This window comes from Ictalurus furcatus, chromosome 10, assembly GCF_023375685.1.
Source record: "Ictalurus furcatus strain D&B chromosome 10, Billie_1.0, whole genome shotgun sequence".
Lineage (NCBI taxonomy): Eukaryota > Metazoa > Chordata > Actinopteri > Siluriformes > Ictaluridae > Ictalurus > Ictalurus furcatus.
In genome coordinates, this window is record NC_071264.1 from 8,843,257 (window position 1) to 8,869,740 (window position 26,484).

The 26,484-nt window shown below is 41.5% G+C and overlaps 1 protein-coding gene across 5 annotated transcripts in view; it reads right to left on the minus strand.

Moving 5' to 3' along the window:
- Window positions 1–26,484, minus strand: part of atp13a3 (ATPase 13A3) — a 43,169-nt gene that overhangs the window by 4,089 nt on the left and 12,596 nt on the right. For 2 of the 5 annotated variants that reach the window (XM_053634157.1, XM_053634158.1), the window contains 31 exons: window positions 22,219–22,315; window positions 20,950–21,123; window positions 20,259–20,438; window positions 19,931–20,001; window positions 19,560–19,643; window positions 18,916–18,985; window positions 18,111–18,245; window positions 17,848–17,920; window positions 17,361–17,492; window positions 15,912–16,094; window positions 15,458–15,615; window positions 14,201–14,389; window positions 13,193–13,254; window positions 12,871–13,021; window positions 11,106–11,222; window positions 10,978–10,995; window positions 10,361–10,514; window positions 10,145–10,265; window positions 9,714–9,838; window positions 8,212–8,375; window positions 7,474–7,596; window positions 6,849–6,928; window positions 6,687–6,729; window positions 6,332–6,441; window positions 4,860–4,956; window positions 4,530–4,602; window positions 4,177–4,354; window positions 3,859–4,034; window positions 2,354–2,442; window positions 1,467–1,547; window positions 546–638 (listed from right to left, as the gene is read on the minus strand). In XM_053634157.1, the coding sequence (XP_053490132.1) occupies window positions 546–638; window positions 1,467–1,547; window positions 2,354–2,442; window positions 3,859–4,034; window positions 4,177–4,354; window positions 4,530–4,602; window positions 4,860–4,956; window positions 6,332–6,441; window positions 6,687–6,729; window positions 6,849–6,928; window positions 7,474–7,596; window positions 8,212–8,375; window positions 9,714–9,838; window positions 10,145–10,265; window positions 10,361–10,514; window positions 10,978–10,995; window positions 11,106–11,222; window positions 12,871–13,021; window positions 13,193–13,254; window positions 14,201–14,389; window positions 15,458–15,615; window positions 15,912–16,094; window positions 17,361–17,492; window positions 17,848–17,920; window positions 18,111–18,245; window positions 18,916–18,985; window positions 19,560–19,643; window positions 19,931–20,001; window positions 20,259–20,438; window positions 20,950–21,123; window positions 22,219–22,269 (3,555 nt within the window). In that variant the 5' untranslated portion in view covers window positions 22,270–22,315. Of the gene's footprint in view, window positions 1–545; window positions 639–1,466; window positions 1,548–2,353; window positions 2,443–3,858; window positions 4,035–4,176; window positions 4,355–4,529; window positions 4,603–4,859; window positions 4,957–6,331; window positions 6,442–6,686; window positions 6,730–6,848; window positions 6,929–7,473; window positions 7,597–8,211; window positions 8,376–9,713; window positions 9,839–10,144; window positions 10,266–10,360; window positions 10,515–10,977; window positions 10,996–11,105; window positions 11,223–12,870; window positions 13,022–13,192; window positions 13,255–14,200; window positions 14,390–15,457; window positions 15,616–15,911; window positions 16,095–17,360; window positions 17,493–17,847; window positions 17,921–18,110; window positions 18,246–18,915; window positions 18,986–19,559; window positions 19,644–19,930; window positions 20,002–20,258; window positions 20,439–20,949; window positions 21,570–22,218; window positions 22,316–26,484 lie in introns of those variants that run through there. The other 3 variants (XM_053634160.1, XM_053634156.1, XM_053634159.1) reach the window with 3 other exon arrangements.

Sequence of the window (26,484 nt, forward strand, 5' to 3'; positions counted from 1 at the left end):
AACACAAACAGACAAAGAAACAGGAAGAGAGAGTGTGAGAGAGAGACAGCAACAAACAAAAAGAGACAGAAAGTGAGCCAAAGAAAGAGAGAGAAAAAAGTGAGACAGGAACACAGTGAGAGAGAGAGAGAGAGAGAGAGAGAGAGAGAGAGAGAGAGATAGAGAAAGAAAGAAAGTCGGAAACGATAGTCATAAATAGACATACTGCGAGAGAGAGAGAGAGAGAAAGTGAAACTGGAACAGAGAGAGATAGAGAGAAATAGAGAGAGATAGAGAGAGAGAGAGTCAGAAACTATAGTCATAGATAGACTGCGAGAGAGAGAAAGAAACAAAGTGAGACTGGAACAGAGAGAGAGACAGAGAGAGAGATAGAGGGAGAGACAGAGGGAGAGACAGAGGGCGAGACAGAGGGCGAGACAGAGGGCGAGAGAGAGAGAGATAGAGAGAGAGAGGGAGAGACAGAGAGAGAGATGGACAGATGGACTTGGGGGAAGCTACAGTAGTAAGTGAAGAAGTAATGGTGAACAGAAGTGCGATTTCCCAACCTGTGGTGGCGGGGCTGCAGGGGGGACACCATAGCTGCCCTGCTTGTCTCGGCTGAACACAAGCTTCCATAAGACGACGTCAAGGACGAAGGTCTATGGAATATCGCAGTGGGGCGGAAAGAATTAAGAGAGCTACTGATCACATCGCTTTCATAAGATTTCAGCTGCTACAGCAACAGTAGCAAACTAGATAACACGTCTTGAGAAGGGAGTGATTTCAGGCTGAGAGTTAGTGATTAGAGCAAGAGAGCCAAGGAGTTCCTCGAGGAGGAAAAGAGTAAAAATGTGAGCAATTTATCTACAACTGAAGTGTCTACATGATTAGGCAACATGATAATTGGTTAAAACACAGTTTGAGATGCTGGAGAATGAGCCGGCGTCAGCTGCAGTGATGAAAAGGCAGCGCAGTGCTTTGGTACACTAAGAATCTTGATTGAAAGGGATGTAATCTCATGGAATTAAAATTCAAAGGCAATCAAAGGGATCTGGAAGTGGACTTGCTTACACAGCGTGCTAAATACCTCTGTAGCAACAGCGAAATAGTTTTTTTTTTGTTGTTTTTTTGCATGAGATTTGTGCTACACGTTATACTGTACTCAGCCAGACAACTGGGACGTTTTCATTGGGCTACAGTCTGAACATCTATACAGGACACTGTCAGAACCCAGTAGGTAATGGGTTTACCCATGTAAAACAGGTTTACAGTTCTCGTGTCTTGCTCAAGGAAGACATGAAGCCACATACTTCACACTTACAAATACATTAACCATTCAAAAAAAAAGAAAAAAGGCTAATTAACAAGGCATGACCGCTGATATGAATGTAATGTCCTACGTGAACAGGGTTGCTGACTAAACAGGCTACTTGCAAAACACACAACCATAAAACAAACCAATAACCGACAGAGCTTTCTCCACTTACCTCGACAAAGACTGACACGGCAGCGTTAACCAGCACTATAATCAACACAGTGATACGCCAGTTGAAAGGAACACACACAATCTGCAAGAGTAAATTACATAACAGTAATGAAATCCAGTACTTTCATCATAATCATTTGCTATCCTACGATGTGTATCAAAAATAGTACTCGGTTTCGGGCTAACTACTTTAAAATGTGCAGTTAGCTAATCCAGGGGTTCCCAAACTTTTCCAGGGCAAGGCCCCCCAAACTGTATTAACCTTTGGACCGAGGCCCCCCTTTTGCAAGATGTCTTTAAAACACATTAAAAATACAGACTTCTGAATATATTCCCCCTTTTTTTTTTATTAATAATTACATCTTACATCTTTACATTACATTAGGAATTGATTGTGTGTGTGTGGTTGTCTGAGAGTGAGTATTTATTTTTCACACCAAATTGTTGAGGACCCCCCGGGCGCCCCCTGGTGGCCCCCAAGGGGGCCACCCCCCACCCTGAAAATCACTGAGCTAATACACGAGTGCTACAAAAGGGCAGATGGAGCTCGCACCGGGATGACCCGGGCTGGAACCTGCGCTCATTTTAACACTAGATTCAAAAACTAAAATGTGGTTAGACGTAGTCCTGAAAAATAAAATCAATAAATGTAGTAATAAATGGCTTTACTATGTTTACTATCCAACACTGCATTAGCCAATTAACTGACTTCAGCCAATACCATCAAATATATAAGAGTAGATCATGATTAAATGATGACCCCCAAACATAATATAGTATAACTGTAGAGCCCCATTTTAAATACAAAACAAATTAAAAAAATTTAAAAAACCCTCCATGCAGAGCATCAGCATTGTAATTAGGAAAGAAAGATGCGGTAAGACGTACCTGTAAAGCATCATCGATATCAGAGATAGGGAAGAGCATGATGACTAACAGGAATATGTACAGGCTGACCACAGACACCATAAAAGGCCCTGCAAATGAACAAACATAAGCCACACCCACACTGTAATAGTAATACAAATGAATTATGGCTGTTAGGGCACAGAATATTATATATATATATATATATATATATATATATATAAATAGTCATCGAACTACATATCTGCATTGAAGAACAGACACTGGGCCTCATTTACACAAGAAATTAGGAAAAACACTTGTATCCTGCTCAAGCCCCAGAGTGTGTGTATATTTACCCAGAAGACGACAAACTAACGTACAAATCGTATCGTTTGAACCGATCACTGCGCTTATCCAGAATACTTTGGAGTCTCTATCGACAACACACCGTCATGTTAGTTCGCTAGGTCAGGGACTAAGAATACCAGTGAGAACAATTTTATGTTACTGACTTTAAAGGGGACCTGTTATTATGCAAACTTCACTGTTCGTAAAAGTGTGTCGGCAGAGTGTGTACACAGCCACGCAATAATGGTAAAAACCCACCCACTCCTTATTTATTTATTTATTTAATTAAATATTCCCCATAAAATCATAAACGGTGTCTCAAAATGAGTCCAACGTGACGTCACACTGGAACAAGCCCCACCCACGACTGGAGACGGACTCCGCCCTGCCACGCAGTGCGCCATGTTCTCTGTGATGAGGAGAACGTCTCGGCTTCGTAAACTTTCTAAGTGTTCTGTTGTTGGCTGTGAGAATCTTCATGTACTCCCGGCTTCAGAGCCACTGAAGACGCAGTGGAGACGTTTTATTTTTGAAGTTAATGTGCCCCAAACAAACAGCTAAATTCGTATATATATTTGTGCGAATCGTTTCACACCAGACTGCTTCGTGAATGTTAAAAAGTTGCTTCTCATGCATGGATCAATACCAGCTGTTCGTGATCCAGCTTCATATCCAGAAGACGCAAGTATCGCACTTTATATTTTGTGAATGTTTGCAAATCGCATTTCTGATTGAGCTTGTTAGCAGACTCCGTGGCTAATGCGACTAAAAGTTACCATCGTCTCCGACTGCATTCACGGAGACCAGAGCTACGTCGTCGTTTTCATTTTTAACCCGAAAATAGGGCTGAACGCCGGTATTTACGGTGTCAGTCATACTGGTTCTCCTGATTTGTTGTTGCCGTAGTATCCGAAGCACGAGCTGTAAAGGTATAGCCCTCTTCCGGACAGGGGGCGTGGCGCAGCAGCTCGTTTGCATTTAACAAGACGCACACAAAAACAGCGTGTTTTTGCTTCAACCAAAAAAAAGGGGCATTTACATCACGGTATAATAAATGATCCGTGGGGTATTTTGAGCTGAAACCTCGCAGACACGTTCTGAGACTTGTATTATATCGCACAAAAAGTCCTCTTTAATTAAAGAATATGAAAAAAAAGAAAGCAAGGCCTTTTCTGTAGCTACTTATGAAGACTTACAGTTTTTATAACTGGGCTGACGGAATGGTTTGCCTTTGGAAAAAACGATGGCAACGATGAGGTACTGAAAGGAGGAGACGTAGAACAGGGAAGTGTTCTCGTAGTTTTGGATGTTGTGGTCATCAATCTCTGAGGAGTTTTGCGAGAGATTGCTGTAGGAGGACGTATTGCAGGCACTGAAAAAACACGGGGGTGGGGGCTGCTAAAGTTAATGAGTTTAACCACAAGTCAGAACATCACACATGCTTTCTGCTTTAAAGGCAGCTCATATTATTGCATAATATTCTGATATCTGAATAAAGGGCATGGGTGACTCACTCTGACTCGGGGCTCCATATCTCGTACCAGTCCTGGTTACGCACGAGCAGGAAGGTGAAGGTCTGGAAGCCAAGGCAGATGAGGATTTGAGTGAGTACGGAGAAGAGCAGAGGGCCTGAGATCAGACCTGAGGGGGGACGCTGAGAAACCAGCACGTTCCACGCCGGATTCAGACTCACTGAGTGTGGAAAAAAAAAAATAATAAAATCATTGCAGATCAACGACATCAAGCACAGAGAGCATACATACAGTGTCAGCCAATCCATATACACCAACCCTCCATTTTATTAGGACCTGTCGCTCGCTCAGTGCTTTATGTTTGTATAAGTAAAAGTTCTGAGAAATCTACTCACTGGTAAACACAACAACAAGGATGATGGCCATGTCAATGAACAGGAACTGGAAGTCCCCCAGGTTGCTGAGGATCTGAAAAGGGCATTTTCAGCAAGTCCATCATGGCAAACACTCAATTCGATTATATGAAATAGAGCGAACATTACTAGGTCAAAGGAATGCAAATCTACAAGAGTAAAGTACTTTAAAAGTTTTAAATATGGTTATAAGAAGTGCCTCTTTTTTAAAATAAAGAATGAAAGAAAGAAAAAAGAAAAAGCGTGAAGCTTTGTGCGGCAATGAACAATATTGTTCCTGGTCTTTTGGGTGCATTAATCTAAAATACTTACATAGTAGAGCAGGGTGACACTGAGGTACTGGATGATGCTGTACAGGGCCATGAACTTGAACACGCAGAAAGACGTAATGAGAGCTGCTCTGCCTTCTCTGCAACATATAACGTATACCATTTAAACTAGTACTCAATGTCTTCAACTCAAATTTTAATCCGACACCTGGGTCTGATATTACAAAACATGTCTGACCACAGAAACTGAAGTGTTGCTGAGCAAACAGTTCATCAGTTTGCAGGGTTTACGCTCTTTTTTAGGACTTTTTCCCCCAAGAATTTTGTCATAAATGATACAGGGCCGTCAAGAATTTCCAAACGTCATCAAAACAAATAATCCAAAGTGATTGAATTACTGTGTGTAGTGTTAATCTTATACAATATTTCCACTTGTCTTTGTTCTAACAAAACATCTTTTAATTCTTAAAAAAAAAAAAAAAAAAGAAAAAAACTTTTTTTTTTAAAGCAGTATTTTCTCTCAAAACCCCCTCACAGAATATCTTAAATAAACGCAAACAAACGGTCGTTCATGAAGAGCTTTATTTCAGTTCCTACGACTTATAACCATGCCCTGACTCCCTGGGGTATAAATATAAAGAAGCAAAAACAAAACACTTTTCACAAAATGAACCGTAACAAAAAGCTCCACGGTCTGAAAGAGAAATCAGCCGGGGTTGGATGACGAGCTCACGTGAGGACGATGTTTTACAAGTGTACAGATTCTTGTGGACATGAAATATCTTGCTGTTTGGAAGCACTGCAAGAAAGAAATCCTTCCATAACACAAACACAGAGCCTGTCCTTCAGAAAAGCATCGTTAGAACTACAGCTGACGATGTGGTCAGATGAGAGCAAACTGTTCTGGTTGTGCACACATCAGCATGTTTGGCAGCAACACAGGACTGCAAACAAGAAAAACTGACTGATAGCCAATGTAAAATATGGTGGTGGATTATTGACGTTTTGAGGCAGTTTTGTGGCTGGTGGCTCAGGGGTAACGTGTGTAGATTTATGGCAACATGAATTTGATATTTCAGCCAAAATCCTGGTTGCCTCTGCCAGGAGGTACAGACTTTGCCATAGATCAACAAGACAAATAAAAAAATATATACTTCCAAATCAGTGTTTTTCTTTCTAAGGTAGGCATTGCAAAAAACTATCAACTGTAAGGCTGATGGCTTAAAACAGCTATTTTTGTCCCTGTATGTTGTAAACTTGCTTATTTTCACGAAGGGTGCCAATAATTCTGGACAGCACTATTTGACACAGTTGCTGTTCACGAAAGGTCCGAACCCTTCACTGACCGAATGGACATTCTTAACCAATGATCACGTTTTACTCAAATATTAGATGGAACTACATTAAGATGCAAACATAACTACTGACTGGGAGAGACCAGTTCCTGGTTACGTTTAAAAGCTTAGATCTGGGCTTGAGGTGAGGTGTTTGTGTGTGTGTACTGGTTAGCTGTACCTGATTAGGCTGGGCACACAGGAGATGTTGGGAGTTCTGGAAGTGAAAGGGGAAGCCACTGAGGCCTCCAGTTCAGAGAGAGAGATACCTCCATGAGCTCTTTTCAGGGCCTGAGAAGGGACAGGAAACAAACAAACAAACAAACAAACAAAAAAAATATATATATATATAAAATGAGAGCTATATAGAATATGTATAGACATATGAATATGTGTGTGTGTAATATATATATATATATATATATATATATATATATATATATATATATATATATATATATATATATATATATATACACACACACACACACACACACACACACACTCGTACACATACACACTAAAAATGTACTTACCCCACAGTCATTGGCTCCATCTCCACACATTCCAACATAGTAACTAGACAAAAAAAACATATACATGACCGATATTATATAAAAAAAAGTTTACATTTTACATGAGTACATTTATAACCAATAATGGCTGTGTGCGTGTGTGCGTGTGTGTGTGCCACCCACTCGACGCTCTGTAGAGCCTCCACTAGCTGGGTTTTCTGGTCTGGAGACATTCTTGCAAAAACCGTTCCATGTAGCACCAGCTAAACCATCACACCCACAAACACAGTTAGCCTTCTACACCTCAAACATGCACAGTTTCTCTGGTTCACACATAATTAGCTTCATAATTATCTCATAAAGCAGCAGTTCTAAAAGTATTTCCACCCCTCTAATAGGATAAGTAAGTAAGTAAATTCCACTGACTCAATCATGACAGATTCATTTTAAATTACTCCAAAATAATGCAACTATACAAATATTAGGTTGGCTCTTTAAACACGTATAATAATATCCTGGTGATTCATCAGAGCCATAGAGAATTTTGTCCCTGAAATTTCCACTGACAGAACACATTACATCCACATTACACACACAATATATCTACGCAAGGCCTACTTTTTGAATTACTGAGGTTTGGATTAAATTAATCATGTGACCAGTCAAACAGCTCACTTGGTCAAAAAAAAACAAAAACTACACTACTATAACCAAAAAAAAAAAAAAGAGGAAAAAAAACAAACAAAGCAAGACCCCACTCTGAGAACCACTGCTGAACAAATAATCAGAGATACATGTTGCTCCTGACCTTCTGGAGCAGGTCCTGGAAGTGCTCAGTAATGACGGCAAATGATTTGCCACTCATGGCAAAGTGGTACTTCTCCACAGACCTTAGTTCTTCAGGCCCGTCCTCCACACCAATCTCCACCTCCTGCATCGGCATACGTAAAAACGTATATTACAAACTAGGATCTCGCCGGTAAAAGACGACTTAGCAAAGGCTTTATGTCAAAGAGTAATTTATTTGATAAAATCGCATCATTAGCATCATTGTAAAGCCCCTAGCAATATTCTCTCAAATGTTTTAAAGAAAAAAAAACAACCAAATCTGTGATGCTCTCTCATTAAATAAGCATTTATCAATAGTTTTTTAAATAAGCATTTATCAGTAGTGGATTCAAGACAGACTCAAGTTATATATTCAGCTAGAACATAATCATAACTAAGAGATATGCTCTGCCTGATCAGAAATGTGTAGGCAGGTCAAATCATAGACTGATTGTTGTCTGAGTCAGATTTCCTCGGAAATGTAAACAATTCAAAATTGCTAGCGACAGACCACAGAGCTTTCGTTTTTACACGAGTCATTGAAGTTACGTTGCGTGTTGGTGTATTTTGTACATCATTTCCAGCATCACGTTATTTGCAGTAAATGATGGCTGTTGGAACGCTTAGGCTTTAAGCACAGTTATACATGACTATCTAAAGGCTCACACTAACTGCACTTGCAGTGTCGGTATGTGTACTGCAGAGGGAGCAGTCTGACCTCAGGCTTGCTGGAGTGCTTGTTGGGGTTGTCTGCATAGCGCCAGTTGATCCTGGCCACCTGGCCATCTCTAGGGGGCAGGGCATCAGCAATAATGACTCGGTCCTGGGGCAGGATCATGCCACAGTCCCGTGCCACTGAGATAGCGGTCAGTATATTGTCACCTGTGAAATGGACAGAAATGATAAAGACTTTAATAATAATACAAGAACAATACACTTTATTTTTTATAAACTTATAGCTTAAGGCTTATCAATCAAGAGCTGATGGAGATGTCATATAGAGAAACTAGAGGAGAGCAAAATAAAAACCAAATAAGAAAAAAAAAGAAAGAAAGTATAATAGATTTATAAACTAGTAGTTAAATCTTATGGTCGGTTCCACAGGAAACAGGAAGCCAGCGCAGTGATGCTAAAACTAATATAATATAATATCTCTGTTCCTGGTATATGTAAACACGCTGCATTTATTTGTTGTGGCTTCAGGTAACCCTGTTATTACAGTACTATAGATGAGAAAAAATTAAGGCATGGATGTTTTAGCTACATACTACTGTATGCATCTAGATCCAGATTTCCAAGTGTGTTCAACAACTCTCAACACCTTCACTACCAGCCGCAAGAATTGCTATCCAAACAGCAAAGGATGCTGGGTAGACAGGTTACCCTTTTATCTTTAAGAGATCACCTGCCGTTACAGATATGCACAGCTCTGCAGTCATCTTTACAGCTATGAAAACCAACTCTGTGCTGATTAATAATCTGACCATACGGGGAAAAAAGAAAGAAGAGGGGGGGGGAAAAAGTGGACCAAATACTGAGCTTTGTGGTACAACATGCAGATCATAATTATGTGAAACTATTTCTCCTAAACTAAATGACAATACTTTCTTCCTGTCAGATATACAGATAACCGCTTCATCAGCATTAACTCTCAAATAATGTAGCACTTCCGGTAGTTTCTGTTCTGTGTATTATTTTCATTTAAGAAATTGTTTAATTGTGAGAAGACAACTTATATGTATTTTACTAAAGGGGGGGAAAAAAAAAAAAAAAAAAAAAGGTCGGTTAGAGATCGGTCTAAATTTGCCCAGAATTTAAAGATTTATGCTTCTTCAGTAATGGGTGACCGTTATTGCTGCTTTAAGTGCATCTGGGAAAATAATACCCTGAGCTGAGCTCAATAAGGGTGTGCAGGAAAGGAAGGCCATACGGAGGAAATACAGAGTCTGCAACCCAATCTAATACTCGCTACATTCACGACGGCGCACTCGTCCCTGGAACACTGTCGAGGCTCTATGCGAGTAAGCCAGAGAGCTGGAAGCTTTACTGGTTTGGATTACAGGAATTCCTAATGTACCAGAACAAGTGAGATTAAGCTGTAGGACTCTAGACACTCGAAACAGCCATCAGCTCTGGGTCAGTGTAGAAGTGTATTCGGACAGAAACATGCCAGACACAGAGAAATCGTCATGATAGAAACCAGCAGGTTTTGCCCTGTACCTGTGACCATGACCGTGCGGATGTTTGCCTGTCTGAGGACCTCCAGAACGCCAGGAGTCTCGGGCTTCAGCTTGTTCTGCATAACGATCAGACCCAAGAACTCCATGTTCGTCTCTATGTGATTCCTGGAGATGCAGATTACCGCAGATTTAATAGGACATCCGTGTTTAGTATACTACGTATTTCAAAGTACAACTCAAAAAAAGAAAAGAAAAGAAAGTAAGATACATAACGGGTTAACTAGGGCTAGTACTGATTATACAGACTGGGTCAAATTTCTTAACACTGAACAAAGGTGCCATTTCAAGACTTCCTTCATGTAATACTTTAACTAAATGTCCTAAAAAGAGCCCGTATAGAACTTACGACTCCAGTAGAGAAAACCATGAACTACTGAACCTGAAAAAGCACAAGCATGACAAGGACAGTACCTGTTAATGTTCTGTACTTTATGCCAGGTCAGTTTGGACTCCAGGCGCCTGTGTGCCAGAGCGATGACGCGGAAACCCTGTTTAGTGTAGTTCTCCAGTACCTCTGCAAAGTCCTGTGGCACTGCAGAGCACAGCAGGAGAAAGAGTTTGACACGTTGAACGGCGCCGCAAGCGTTCCCAAAAATTCTATTCGAATTCTATGGAAATTTAACCAACCGGTCTCTTTCTTGCATAGACTTGTCACAACCTCAGGCGCCCCCTTGAGGTAGGCGTCCATTCGCTTTTCTCCGAGCAGCCGAGCCACCACGGTCATCCTCTGCAACGCTGAGGAGAAGGGGAACTGCCGCACGATTCCGATCTCGTAAGAACCCTGTAAGTGACGAGACTAGCTGCTCCACTGTTCACACCAATCCCCCCCCTGCCGCCCCACCCCATTTTCTCCCCAATTTTCCACCTGCCAATTCCCACCCACCAGCCAGCTCCCCCCAGTCATACCACAGCTACCGAGCGCGGAGGTTGAAAGCTAACGTACTTCCTCCAAGACCATGAATACTGCTGCTCATGCTTCATCACAGGGCGGTATACAGTACCACACTCAATGGAAAGTGCTATCTGCCCTCTTCTGCATGCATGAGCTCACAGATGTCCATGATTAGCTAGTGTCGCTGTGATCGACAGGGGACAGTGAGCATGGCCAATTTTACACCCTTGGCTCCCGGCTGTGGAACCGTCAGGATTCAAACGTGCAATCTCCTGATGTCAGTGCAAATTTCTCGCTCTCTTTCTTTTTTAAAAAAAAAATACAGAATTTAAACAGAAACTCGACTACTTACCGACAGCTCGTACAGCTCCTGTAAAATACAACAGTCAACGAAAGCGGTGTCACTATTTGCCAAAACAAACACGATCTCTGCCAGAACATGATACGTTCTCGTCTAGCGCGCAGCGAGGGCAAACGCACCATGTCCTGCTCCGGTGACATCACAGGTTCAGGAAGGAGCTGCTTGGGTGGGCGCACCACAGTGGGCATGATGCGTTCATGAAGAGAAGTCTCCTCTTCGGTGGCCTCCTCCAGGATCTGCGACACACGCGGTGTATTTCAGCATTACAGGAATACTTGTGTCTTTGAAGAGCAGGCATTGTTACTTTATAAATAATTCAAAAGTTAAAGACAGTCAATTACTAGAGACATTAGGGCCTTTCACTGTTTGAATGATTAGTTATTTATTTATTTATTTATTTATTTATTTTAAATCAGCTGTGTATTTTAAGGCAACAAACCCATATTTAAATGTACCGTATTAAAGTAATGTAGCTGTTCCTAGAACAGACTACTTTTATTCACCGTGTAACAAAATACTACACCACCTCTTCCCTTTTAACATAACCGTCTCAACGTTGTTGATGAATTAAACAAATCCCAATGTACAAACTAGTGTATTTGTCCACAGCATCCATGGCCATATTTAGCAGTGTTTATAAGCATGAAAGACTCACGTGGCAAAGGATATGTGTTTGTTTTCAACCCATGCAAACAGGAAATGGAAATACTGTTGACATCCAAGCGCCGTTTTAAGGACACACATAAAGGAACCTAGCTCGTTATCCGTTTTTGTCATTGCTGTTAATTACCTAGCTGGTCAAGAGAGTGATATCCGGAGCGATAATGTTAGTGGGTTTAGTCATTTCTAATAAATGAATGCGATGTAGCGGTGAGTTTTTAATACAGGGAACTGTTTCAAGACGTGGAGCATGGCAGAAATGATTTAACATTAAATCGCTAGCATCAAATAAGATCAATTATTATTAACAAAGCAAACATTGCAGGAAATGCCTAAAATGCAGCGATTTAACCCTTAAGGCCCTAGATCGATTTTTGGGAAATCTGAGTCTCCTGTTGTTCGTTTTTCTAACCTAGTCTAGCAGTCAAGCAGTCTAGAAGCATCAAGTTTCATATATCATTTTAAACAGGAGAACTTTCACTTTCACTCTAGCTCATTTGAAAGTCCCAATTTTAATCATTTTTTTGTCTGAGAATGGATGAATTACCCAGAATTTCAGAAAAATGGCAAAAAAACAATTTGGTAGGTTTTTTTTTTTTTTCACTGTGAACTTAAACAAAACCTCATGAAGTCTGGATTTTTTTTCCTTTAGAAACTTATACCTGGTTGTTTTAGACTTCCAAATGAAATTGTGTCTTCATCTAGCATTCCCTTAGCAAGTTATAGCCATTTATTTCAATATTATTCCAGTCGTTTTTCAATGGGAAAAAAAAGGTATATTTTATTTACTGACAATGTAGATGTGTCCAAAAAAGAGAGGTCTCTTTCAAATGAAGAATTTCCCCTACCCCTCATTTTCCCCCCTAAAAAGAAATATGTTGATTGGTGGAGTAGATGACGGTTTGAGCCAGTTTGGGCATGGGAAGGGTGGGACTAAGCAGCAACAGCCATTTCCTGTTTGGCTCAGGAACACACTGCATACGTTTCCTTGATGAATCAATGCTGCAAGATGCGATAGCGTAACCACGATGTATCCGCATTCACTACGAAGCATCTGAACGTCCAACTGAGAAAAATGTGATCTCACTGAAAAGCTCAGCCCTTCACGGGGCTTTTTAAAGCATACGGTTTGGATTAGCGGCTCAAAGGTTTCTCAATTACGAGCAGGACTAAGATCGAACATGATGCAAAACAACAACACGTGAAGTGAAGTGAAGAACAAACCCAGCCAGTGGCCTCAAACATCTTCAGGTCCAGAGGGTCTCCAGAGAGTTGGCCCTCGATCTTGGTGAGAGAGTGGCACGTGGCCATGCATGCCACAAAGTGAGACTTCACCAGACTCTCTTTATAGGCGTTCTCCTCTGAGTGATGGAACCTGGAGAGTGAGAGACAGAACAGCAATACTACGTACAAACATCCAAAGAGATAAAAGAGAAGATATCTAAGATAGACGACCACGAACAGAATACAGTACACGCTTGCACCTGGACCTAGATTATATCGTTATTAAAGCTTGTGCTTATTTGACGATAACCATGTTGCGTACCTGCTGTTCTCTACTCTCTGCACGCCCCACAGATCCAAGCCATCTTCAGTGAGCGTGCCTGTCTGTAACAGGAAGACAAAGAGAAGTTACATGCTAAGCTAGGAAAGTAACCGTACTAGAGAGGGATGTTTAATATCACAGTCCTGACTACTACCCTCGGGTTATTCTAAAACCATATCACCCTGCAGCTCTCGCCTGGTTTCTCACTGAAGCTAAGCAGGGTTGAGCCTGGGAAGTACCTGGATGGGAGACCTATTGGGGAAACCTAAGGTTGCTGCTGGAAGTGGTATTAGTGAGGCCAGCAGGGGGCACTCGGTCTGTGTGGGGTCTAATGCCCCAGTGTAATGATGGGGACACTATACTGTAAAAACAGCACAGTCTTTTGGATGAGACGTTAAACTGAGGTCCTGACTCTCTGTGGTTATTAAAAATCCCAGGCCACTTCTCGTAAAAGAGTAGGAGTATAACCCTGGTGTCCTGCCGAAATTCCCCCATTGGCTTTTCCCTATCATGGCCCCCTAATAATCCCCATCTCTGAATTGGCTCAATCACTCTCTCCTCTCCACTAATAGCTGGTGTGGCTGCCGTCGCATCATCCAGCTGGATGCTACACACTAGTGTTGGTTGAGGAGATTCCCTCAATACTATGTAAAGCACTTTGAGTGTCAAGCATTATATAGATGTACCTGTAACTAACTAACTAAAGCAAATCAACTATACAGCGTAGTAAGATGGGCAAGGAAAGTTATAGGGCAGTAACAAAAGACAATTGTTTTAACAAAAATACTAGCGCATTGGGGTTAGGGCTTTTAACTTTGGGTTGGGTGATTGTTATATGATGTGAAGTAAGAGTTATATTTTTTCACATTATAATCATACTCTTGTTTTCTGACAGAACGCACAACGTCATGGAATAATTTACCAGCAACATTACATGCCCGTTCTGAATGAACGGTATTCTACAAGAATACTGTGCAAACAACGCTACACCTTGTTAAGCCAACGTACCTTGTCAAAGCAGATAAGGTTCAGTTGGCCGCAGATGTTGATCCTCTGCGGACTGATACAGAAGATGCCAAGTTTCTTGAGACGTCGCTGTGCGTACACGATACCCGCCGTCATCGCCGCAGGCAGTGCGGGTGGCACCGTGATGGTGATGATGTCCAGCGACTCGATAATGATGGTTTTAGCAGGAACCTACAAGTACAGGAATCTCAAATTTAATTAAGGTATTTTGCTATTTTGTATATACACATTTCACATAAAATCACATCAGCTTGTAAAATGCATCATTATCCATCCCCAAACTGCTTAATTTTAAAACATATCTTAAACTGTTCTTACATTTGATGGGCAAATGCTGTATTTGAATATATTTTGATACATTTAACAATATATAAATATTATTTAAACATTTTAAAAACTTTCCCATGAACCCCCTGCAATTACGCCACGGACCACTAGGGGTCTGCAGAACCCCCCTCCCCTCACCACCCTAATAAAACATTTTCTTTACAAAAATATATATTTTTTAAATGGATGACTTGACGCTAAATCGGTTGAGAAATCGGTTGAGAAATTGATTAAACAAGAAATCAGTGGAGAAAATGTCAAGAACACATTTCTGGAAATTCTCGCCAAAAAGGGTGTCTACTTTGAGGATGCTAAAATATTAAATTACTTTGATTTATTTTGAATTTTTTTTATCACAACATCAATCCCAAATAGTTCCATTTGTGTTACTCCAGAGTTTTGATTACTTTTATTATTCTAAAATGTGGGAAAATTTATAAAAATAAAGAATGAGTGTGTCTAAACTTTCGACCGGTAGTTTATATTAATGATTAATAAATATTAAAGTAAATAAAAAGATATACATCCAAACTGAACCAAAACATAACACTCCAAATTACAAATAAAAATAGAGACATCCAAAAGGAATCATTTTTTTTTTAAATAATTCAAATAGCACAACAAAATTAGTCAGTGATGGTTTTTATTTGGCCTCTAGAGGCCGCTCTCGTACTGTATAATGACAGCGGACTCTTTTCAGCCATCCATGTGGATTTCTGCCGTTAACCAATCAAATCGGTCGACCTCTAATAGTAACTTAACAGTCAATATAGACAGGTATTCGTTAATTTTTATGTATTGGCAGGGCTACAGTAGTGCTGAAATCCTGATAGTGTACAACAGTGACTGTTAGGGGGGGGGGTTAAAGGAAAATACAACATATTTGACGTATCGTGTAGAGAAGGGTACTACCTCATTCATTACGCTCAGCACGATTGAGTAGATAAAGCCAATGCCAGCCACTCCAACAAGACAAAGCAGGAACAGATAGGCATCTCTGTAAAGCTTGAAGTCTGTGGGTTTAGGGTACAAGATGCTTCGAATCAGCTGTCCCTTGGCTGTACTGAAGCCTAGAACAAAGTAATGAGCGTGAGCAAGCATACAGAAACACACACATGTACCCATGCACAATGAGCTGCTTGAATGATTATTGTTTTAAATAATTATATGCTTGGAGTGTATTCTTCCTCAGGACAAATATAAAACCTGTTACCTGTCACTAAATCTTCAGTAATAAGGGCAACATGACTTTAGTTTTACACTGACTATGGAAGACGAAGTTTATCAAACTTAAAATGTTAATTAATCAGGCACAAAGGGAATGAATAAAGCAGGAAAAAGGGACGCGTTTGTCGTTGCCACTTACCCGTCCTGACCACAACAGCTTTAACCAGTTCTCCTGAATAGAACCGGGTCTGGATGATGTGTGTGCCGCAGAACAGCGTGTGCTTCTTATGCTCTTCCATATCGTACACCTTGTCCCCCTCAGGCCCCCTGTCTCCATGTTGTGGGTTGGGCAGGTTAGTCTTCGTGACGGGCACACTTTCACCTAGTGAACAGAAGAGAGAACGAGATAGAGTGTGAAGAGTTGTACAAATTGTCAGGAAGATTGGGTCAGAGTGCAGGGGAGCCATGACGCAGTGCCACTACAGCAACTCGAGTTAAGCACCTTGTCTAAGCTAGGCAGTACCGGGGCGTGACCTCAGTGGGCCTCAGTATCCACAAAACAAGGAGATGGGGATTTTTTTTTTCTTTTTTTTTTTTTCACAGGACCATTACTAAACTCTCAAATCTCAAATGATCAGTTCAATAACATTAATCTCAATTCCTCACCAGTTCCACTTTGATACCATATAATCCTGTATCCATGGGTAGTGAGATACTTCCAGAGAACTCATAATGAAAAAGGAAAAAAGAAAAAAAAAATAGTGCACAACTAAACGTTTGGGGGGGGGGGGGGGTTTGGGGTAATAAGCATTGGACGGTTCAGCTTTTTTTTTCCCCCCAGTAAAATACTTTTCCAATGAGGTTATGCACATGAATATCAATATGTTTTGCAACAATAAGGTTGTGAAGGTCTTGGGAGAGCTCTTTGCTTTTACCATCATGAGATGTTTCTTGTGTGACATTTTGGTAACGAAAAGCCTTTTTACAGACCATCAATGGTCTGTAAAAAGGTTCCTTACCTTGGAGAACTGCTTTTTCTTAGCGTGTTCAATACTTTTTTCCCCGTGTCATTCCACTTTATTACACATAACTTTATTTATGGACTTGTGAATTCTTTATATTTCCAGATTTCTTGAGTTAATACTAATGCCTGGTGAAAATTTCATATTAACAACCTCACTGGAAATATATTTACTGAAAAAAAAAGTTGCTGCGTCTAATACTTATTTCCCCCACTGTATATATAGACAAGCCCAATCAGGACTCTTCTAATAAGAAGATTACGAATGAGCATTTTCACTCATTTTCTAAACAGAGACCCAACGATTCTGGAGTTTACTCGATGTAAGTATTGTTCCTGGATATTTTGATGGGCGTGTTTTCATGCGGTCTAAATGGGTGTGATGGTATCCGTTAAAAACGACTCAAGGGGATAAAGTCAATCTGGGTGAAATGGCTGTACATTCACAGAATGAAATGCCTTTGTACTTGTTGCAACATTGCGGTCTGAAGAGTATCTAAAGAAACACTTCAGCCAGGCACGAGCAAAGATGAATACAACACTGGATGGATTCTGACAGATGTGGTTTAGCACTGATATTACACATGCGGTACGATTCACTAACTGAAACAATTCGAATCGTAGAACCTGTAAGCATGCTCTCATTGACGATGCAGGTTCCACTAATCAGCACTGCGTCACAGGGCATGATGGTTCCGTTGCTCGGGATGACCATGACATCACCTGGGACAAGGTCTGTAGACAAAGCTTCTTCAATCTCTATATTAAGGGCACATAGAATAAATAAATAAATAAATAAATAAATAAATAAATAAATAAATAAAGAGCTAGACAGCAAGGGAGAGAAGAACGTGGTAGAACCTGGCTGCAAACGTTCAGTGAATACCAACTTTACGTAAATGAGCGAGGTTGCTACGCTGTGTTTAGCCAATCAGGCGAGAGCTTCAGTAAAAGGTGGAAGAGCATAGAAACACTGTGAATGTTCAGCAACAAAACGTGCAACTGGACATGTAGAGGAAGGCAGATAATCGAGCCTTACAGCCCGCTGTCTAGCAAACATTTTATACAGGGTTGAAGGAAGAGAAATGATTTTAAGATGGAACTTGAATCTTACCGTTATTGGTTCTGCAGACTGATACACGAACAGTACTGTGGGTAGCCACCATGTCGTGTAACGTGATATATTGCTACAAAGAATAAAAAAAATGACATAACTATAAACTTCCTGTACTACTCAGGTAACCGAAGAACAGGCACACAAACGACGTTTGTATCACATAGCAAACGTGACAGAGTTTCTCTGGACATCTTATCCTGATGGAACGTACGTTTAAATGTGCTAGTGCTAGGCAAGAGAGCCTAAAATCGCTGACTCACCTTTCTGATGGTGTACAGAGAGGTAGCTATCGATATGATTGACATTAACATTATAGCCATAGCGTAGTAGTAGTATTCGTCAGAACACCACAGGATAATGCTGAAGAGCTGGAAGATGTAAAAGGGGTTGAGGACCTAGAAGGAAGAGCCAGACGGAAGAGTGATATGAACGAAGCTGCACGTGCGACACACATGGAAACTACAGCACTGTTCGCAAGCAAATCATGCAGGAACTGGTACAACAACATGACATGAACAGACACTATGGTCAGCTCGGTGGGTTTCCTACAGAATTGGGCTATGTGATGCAGGGGGACGTTTCTAGATGAATTCAGTACTATGCCATAGGGGTCTGCTAGTGAAACGGCTTTTAACATTAATGTAAATGCTTAAAATAAAATGGTACTACTTTTATTCTATAAACGTGCTTCTTCATCAGTACACCGATCTACTCTTACGACTATATAACAACACACCACTATTTTAAGAGTTTAACACTGGGACATTTGTTCATCAAGTTTCACTCGGACCTCATGATCACCAGTTCAAAGCCGTAACCGCTGCCCTTAGGGTTTAATATTACTGTGTTGTATAAAAGCGTCCTGAAACGCTACTAGTTTTAAACAGCCATCAGACTGGGTGTGTCATGAAGATCAGGCAGCCGTGTTTACTCTACAGAAACCGTTTCTATGGGTTAAACACTGTGCTTTAACCGTGAAATGCTGAAGCACGTCATTAAATTGACAAGCTAATATACAATCTGGCTTAGACCAGGTGTTAAACTGAGCGTTTTTGTGGGTCCTACCTCCTTGATAAGCAGCTTGAAAAGGGAAGGCACTTTGACAGAGATTTCATTCACTCCAAAAAATAGTCTCCTAAAAAAAAAAAAAAAAACCAAAACAAAACAAAACAAATTCAGTAAATGAATACACCATTTATAAAACAGCAGTATTCTTGTGACCACCTGAGGGCATACAGTTTTTTTTATTTGATTGGTTTGACGCTGGACCGGTTTGTACGGGGTTAAGGCGGGGTGATCCGAAATTTCATTTAAAAAAAAACAAAAAAAAAACAAAACACTCTGATAGAGATGAAGTGTGTGTTCCAACATTAATTTGATATGCTCACAGAGGACACGTGATCCTGCACTCTTTACTGATTAATTCCTGGGTTTTTTTTTTTTTGTATTTCCCCCAAAATGGTGTCTTCCACACATTATAAAAGAAAATCTAAGGCTCTGGACCTGAGGAGAGCAAGCCCAATACCTGTATCAGGTTTATTTACAGCAATAAAAACTCAAAACTAGGCAGGACTAAATGTGAGAAACCCCGCCCTTCTTTCTGTTTTGTTTGAGTGAACGTCTGTACCGTGCTCATTAATCAGATGCGTCACACGCGATGTGATTATATAATTGTTAAACAGTTACTGTCGTGAGCGTTCGGCCAGCACCTGTACTCCTGTTGGTTTCGGTTGAGGCCGTCACTATGCTCCGAGTGGATGCTGGAACACCTAGGCTCCAAGTCCTCGAGACCCCTGCGTACACCACATCAGTATTAACAAAAGCCAAACAACTGTTTATTTACAGCTGGTTTCAGTCCTGTTTCAGGTCAGCAAGTGAAGAACCACACATTTGGGTGGGGAAGAAAGAGAGGGAGAGAGAGAGAGAGAGAGAGAGAGAGAGAGAGAGAGAAAGTGAAAGAAGAGAGAAGAGGGGAAGAGAGAGAGAAAATAGATAGAGAGAGAGAAAAAGGGGAAGAGAGAAAGAGAGAGAGAGAGAGAGAGAGAGAGAAAGAGGGGAAGAGAGAAAAGAGGCTGCTTACGTTAACACTTCATAATTTTGGACAGCCTCGTTCCAGTAGTACTTTGCACTATGGAGTGTAAAATAGCGGATCTGAAAGGGTTAAAAAAAAAAAGGGGGGGGGGAAAGAGAGAATAAATAAACGCACAGAAATCCCAGATTCAGCAGTGACTCAGCAACGTACTACAGTGAAATAGGACTTGCAGCAAAAAATCTGGTACGGACACAGGCTGGTTTTATGCTTACTGCTACGCTTTAGTCAGACTGCATGTGTTCTGGTCATCATGAGTCACAATGATATCGTCAATACGCATATATCTATGTCCAAAATATGGTAGGATGGTGTGTACCTGTACAGGCTGGTACTCTGCGTATTTTCTGATGAAGCCTTTGGCTGAGGCGTCAGAGGGGTGGGGGGTGTGGCCGTTGGCCATGTGGGTGGTGCTCTCCGAATCCAGGCTGCTAAAAGGGTCCTTTCCCGGGGCCAGCATCACACGCACCTTAGCTAGGAACCAGCGCTTAAACTCGTCCTGGGGGACATTCACACACACGCACATACACACTATGTATTTCCATAGACAAATAGGAACTGCAGCTTTTGAAAGTTATTTACATATATTCTGCCACATGAGCAATTGGTGACAACCTAAACAAATGGTTTTAAAACAATCACGATAACAGGGAGATTAACATGGACAGTTATTCAAATCCATTCCTATGGAACCACTACTCAGTTCTAGAAAGACAGACTTCTTCACACAGACTTTATACTTGTGTGCATGTGCATGTGACAATGAAGAGGAAGAAGGAGCACACAGTAAGAAGGAGGAGATGAAGCACAGGAAGACGATGAAGAAGAAGACGAATATTATGAGGAAGAGGATGAAGAAAAATTAACTGGAACATTAAAAAGATAATGAAGATGGAGGAGAAGAAGAAGAAGAAGAAAGAAGGAAGGAAGAAGACGATTATGATGAAGAAAAATTAACGAGAACGTTAAAAAGATAATAAGGGACACGAAGAAGAAGAAGCAGTACGTACAGTGCTCTGGAGCAGTACCACCTGGGCGTCGCGGATGGTTGTGCGGGTGCACGTGCCCTTGACACACCACTCGGGCAACCAGTATAGCAGCAGCAGGAGAAAGCCTCCGGTACACAGCACACCCACTGCCACCAAGGCCAGCTTCCAGCGGCACAGCTTGTACCCTCTCATCTCCTGTGACATAGACACAGCTCTTACACCAGTGTTTGCCACCGAATAGATAAAAAGTTTCATTTAGGACCTTAAAAGGGGGTGCTCCAGAACTTGTAGCGCTATGAAGGACTATCATGGACAATAACTGTGACACATATTTCCCCGTACTGAGCAAAGAGCAGAAAACACAACATGGCCACGCTCTGTGACCAAAAGTATGTGGACACCTGACCATCACACCAATGTGCCCATTCCAAATACACTCTTCTGGTAAAGATTTTAGTAAATATAAGGTGCAACGACCTGCAGTAACCACTGTATATGTATATGATCACAACGTTTGTTACGCCGACAAGATTTTTTTTTTTCCCACTTAGAAATCTCAAGAAATGTAAATTTTAACCAACACCAGCGTATTCGCTGCAATAGTAGGGCTACAGGCAAAAATATAACTGGTTAAATGTTAGGCATACACTGCATAATATAGTACGGACATTGTATTTTGTATTGTTTCAAGCTAGAATTTATGAGGGGGGGGGGGGGGGGGGTGTGAATAAATAAATAAATAAATAAATAAATAAATAAATATGCTCGGCACATGGATCAACCAAGTCACTAATTTCCCCCCACTGTCAAACATGGCCCGTGTCCCGGACGCTGCACCGCCACCATGCAAAACGGACTTTAGAGTGTGAATCGGTTATATAGTCACGGATTACAAATGATGTTAACTGCCCCAACGACTGCCCTCAGACGTGTTACGAGTCAAGCTCTCGTCCATGGTGACAGCACATATATATTACAGTTATGGTAGGAGTGAGATAAGGTAAGTAATATCATAAGAGAAAAGCTGCGTCCCCCTCCACAGTCACGTGAACACGTTATGTAACCCTCTGCATGATGCGCTAACTTTCCTAAACAGCTGCACGTAGGGAGCCAGGACACTAGGTCATGGAGCAAGAATACAGCTGCAGCACTAACGCTTCAGTTACGGCTACTCGTGCCGGCTACAGTCTCGCTAATCTGCCGAGTGAATACCTTACAATTAGTTCGTCTTTACAACTAGAACGCGTTGTATGATCGAATGGATTTGAAGGTGCGGGCAGACGAGCTTACCATTTCATCCTCCAGCCCCTTATTAATAATCGTCAGGTCCTCCTTCTCCATCCTGGGCTCCTGCTCCAGCTCCCGTCCAAAGAGTACGGATACTTACCTGTAAAGATCACACAGTGTCTGAATGAACTCAAGACGTACAACATACACACACACCCACAGGCCTCTCCAGCAGCATTTTATAAAAACAAGAAGAAAAATACAGCTGCTTTATCCGTTCATCGCCACCGCACAGACACTTTTTGTTTCCACATAACTCAACATACTGCTTTAGCCTTTCACGAGTCTACACAAACACCTACTGCACGTTCGGCTTCGGGAACACTTTACATTACACTCCTTATATAAGTGCAGAGCTGAGTGCGTAAGGCACCGACGAGAAAGCATGTCAGATCCCAGCAAGAAACAGATGCCGAAGCACGAGAAAACAGAGTGAAAAGAAAAAAAAAGTGAGGCGAATATATAAATTAGGAGTTGAAACACGGGTTCACAAATGGGGGGGTTGCTTGATTCCCAAACGGGGTTGTGAGAGAAACTCAGTGAGCTCATTCGTTTATTTTACAAATGAACTTTTGTGTGCTGATGTTTTTTTTTTTTTTTTAAATGTTAGTGTGAGTCGCATTCAGACAAGCCACGATTAGTTTAAGCGTACGTTAGAAATTTTCGCTATAATAACGCTGCACTGGCGTATTATTGGCGTATTACTGGCAATATAAATGGACAGAATTCCACGTCCACCTTCCTTTGCTAAACAAGCTAGTGTTGCGTCTCAAACCGCCTACTTGTATGGTATTCTAGACCGTTATTGAGTACTAAACACTAACCAGCTTTCCTATTACAATATTTGAAGATTTCCTATTTGAATATTTATAAACCTTCCCAAAAAAAAAAAAGGTCTGTTTTGCATACTTCTGGATTATTAAATACTTTCGAATGTCTAGTCATGAAAGGATTTTCAATTTGAGACACAGCCCGTGACGATGATAATCACTATGACGGTATAAAGCTTTAAGTTAGATGAGGCTGGTCAATCTGTTTAACATCCTTGTGCATAAAACCGTAAAAAATGTGAAAGTTCGACTTGAGAACCCGACCCAGTGGAGACGGATGTTTTAGCTCTGACGTGGTGTCTAGCGAATGAGGTTTTTAAATCTTCTGGAGGTACATGAAGTGCAAGCAGAACCCTCTGATTCCCATTAGACTGGTCAGTGCGAGGAATATTCCTGTGGCTTTTAGTCACTTATCTTACACATACCATTGCTACGGACATAACGAAAGGTTCAAAAGACTGCAATCGTCATGAACCTTTAAAAATATTTACATTGATGGCATTTGGCATACGCCCTTATGCAGAGCGACTTATATTTACTTCTTGTAGACATCTGAGCAGTTGTGGGTTAAAGGCTTTGCTCAAGGGCCCAACATTGGCAGCATGGCGGTTCTGGGGCTTGATCTCATGACCTTCCAATCAGTAGACCGTTGTCTTATCCACATCCAACTCGGTGGTCAAGCCTTGGGGGTCATTCACCCAAAAACCGTTGGAACTCCTGTTTTACACAGAGTTCATTGTTGAAAACGTGGTCTCAACTGAATGACTCATACGAAGCCAAAAATGCTTTTTCTTTTATTTGGCTATCAGACATTTTACTCCTAATCAACCACACAGCTCTGAATTTGAAGTCTCAAACCTGACTGGTCAGGTGTTCCTAGAGAACCCTGATTGGTCTAGGTGGCCGAGACGAGTGGCCTTGTCTTAAAGCACGCCGCTATCGTGCTTCTGATGTGGTAACAGAAGTCTGAGCAGAAATGTCCCTATTAGATCAATATTTGGTATTAGATGGTATTGTACAGAGCTTTGAGATCGGTACTGTATTGAAAAAACAAAACAAAAACACTGCTAGTACACTTGAGGTTAGTGAAACAGCAAAGTTAAAATGCCAAATAAATGATGTCGATTTAGTACCTCTTGATGGATATTTGAACTCGCCGGCTATTGTGTGCTGATCCTCCTGTCTAAGCCGAGACAAAGGACAAAGGGCTCGCAGAGTTCACAGCTACTTTTCAACTCTACTGAAGGGTTTCATGAAAAACAATCCTTGACAGTCCATCATGTCACCATTAGAGCACAATAGGTGTTCACTGCAAAAAGGGTCCAACTAAAAACACACACACTATATGGCCAAAAAGTATGTGCACACCTGACCATCACACCTATTTGTGGTTTGTGCACAAAAAGTTGAGAGCACACAGTTTCCCTTCACTGGAGCTAAGAGGCCCAAACCAGTTCCAGCATGACAATAAGCCTGTACACAAAGCGAGCTCCATGAAGTGTGAAGGTTGGACTGGAAGAACTCGAGTGTCCTGCACAGAGCCCTGACCTCAACCCCACTGAACATCTTTGGGATGAACTGGAACGCCGACTGCACCCCAGACCTCCTCAACATCAGTGGGATGAACACAAGTCCGCACAGCCACGCCCCAAAATCTAGTGTAAAGCCTTCCCAGAAGAGTGGAGGTTATTCTAAGAGTAAAGCGGGACTGAATCGAGTGTGATGGACAGGTATGCAGTGGACAAACGTTTGGCCATATAGTGCATCCACACAAGCACACCCAAGACAAACATTCTCTTTGTTAGCTCATCTATACGAAGGGAAACACTATCTAACTGAAAAAAAGGTTTATTTACGTGAAATCGATTCGGATTGCGTAACCGAAGTGCTGTTGCGGCACGAGTAGCGAGCGGTAGCACGTCAGGAGTGCGAATGCGTTAAGAAAAAGAAAACAGAACAAAAGAAAGTAATTCAGGCTGCTGCCGAAGAGCATGGCGTCCGGACGGCTCAACAATACAGCGGCAGTGAGGCAGCATGGCGGTCCTGCTCCCTGCACCCTGCCGCTGAGCTTGATCTTATCTGGGCCCCTGCACCCGCCCAACATGTCACACAAAGGGGAAATTTAGCTCGGGACCGTGCCCTTCCTACTATTTTACACCAGCCACCCAGGCGCTGCAGTGTTCCAGTACTGACACCAGCATTCTCAAGCCATTGGTAGACAGCAAGGTAGAAGTAAAAGATCGCTTTCCTTGTAGCATCGTGTTCTCTCGACTAAAGCACACAACATGATACCGATGAACAGAAACGAAGCACCGCCTTGCGCCTTCAAATACCTCTTCGGTTTATAACTTTGTGAAGCCTGGGCTCAAAGACATCCTGGAGAATCTACTGTGGTAATACTCTGCTTACTCCGCATTACAGTCATTTCGGGTACTGGATTTAAATCAGGTGACTGACTGGACCTTTTTTTTTTTTTTTTTTTTGGGCTGCAAGGCCACTGCGTTTCAGGTCACCGGCACCGTCTAATAAATTTTGAGCTGTCTGGCTGAATCGAAACAGATAAGGTCGTCCTGAATGCCTGTGGTGTGTAAATTGCAACACAACTCTGTGTGAAGTGGTCTGCTTTAAAAACGTACAAGAGTCTTTTTTTTTTTTTTTTTTTTAAAACATTTCCTATTGTACAAAATAACCATGGGAGATATGTAAAACGTGATCAAATATAAAGATTTGGCCATGGCCTCAGCAGAAGAGAATTAAATGGCTGAGAAAACCCGTTAGGAAAAGGGATTTCTGCTCTGGAGTGCTTGCTCCTTCAGTCATTATACAGATATACTAGGCTACAAGCCAGTATAGACCCTGGGGGTGGAGCTTCATGAACATAGGTGGGATTGGGGGATGTGTTTTTCAAGAAGTAAAAAACAACAACAACAAGACCTTATCTTACCCAGTCCACTTTTAAATCACCAGCAGTTTTCATTTCTCTGGTATGCGGGCGGTCTCGCCTGCTCCCGCGACATTATACTTCCTTTCAATAATCATGTGTTCCAGCGTGCGCTGCTTTGCACTGTGTGGCGTACCTCAAGCGCATTTGTCCTTAACTTCTTGGCCACAACTCTGTCTACGTCCACTGAAAATAATGTCCTCATCTACAGTTACGTTGTTATTAAAGGATTTTCTTAAAAAAAAAACAAAAAAAACCCCAGTGCTGACCTCATGCGCTGTCTCAGAGCCTACAGTACAGGTAATCTCCTCTCAGGGTAGTCATTTTCCTTCTTAATAATTCATCATCATCTCGTCATGACTCGCTTTATTTCCTGCAACTCTTTCGGGACTGTAAGAAGTTATACGCCGAGAACGGATTGAAAAGTGGTATAGCAGAGCCTTTACTTAATTCCAGACATGCGTGTGCCAACACTAGCCACTACTACAAACGTTAGTA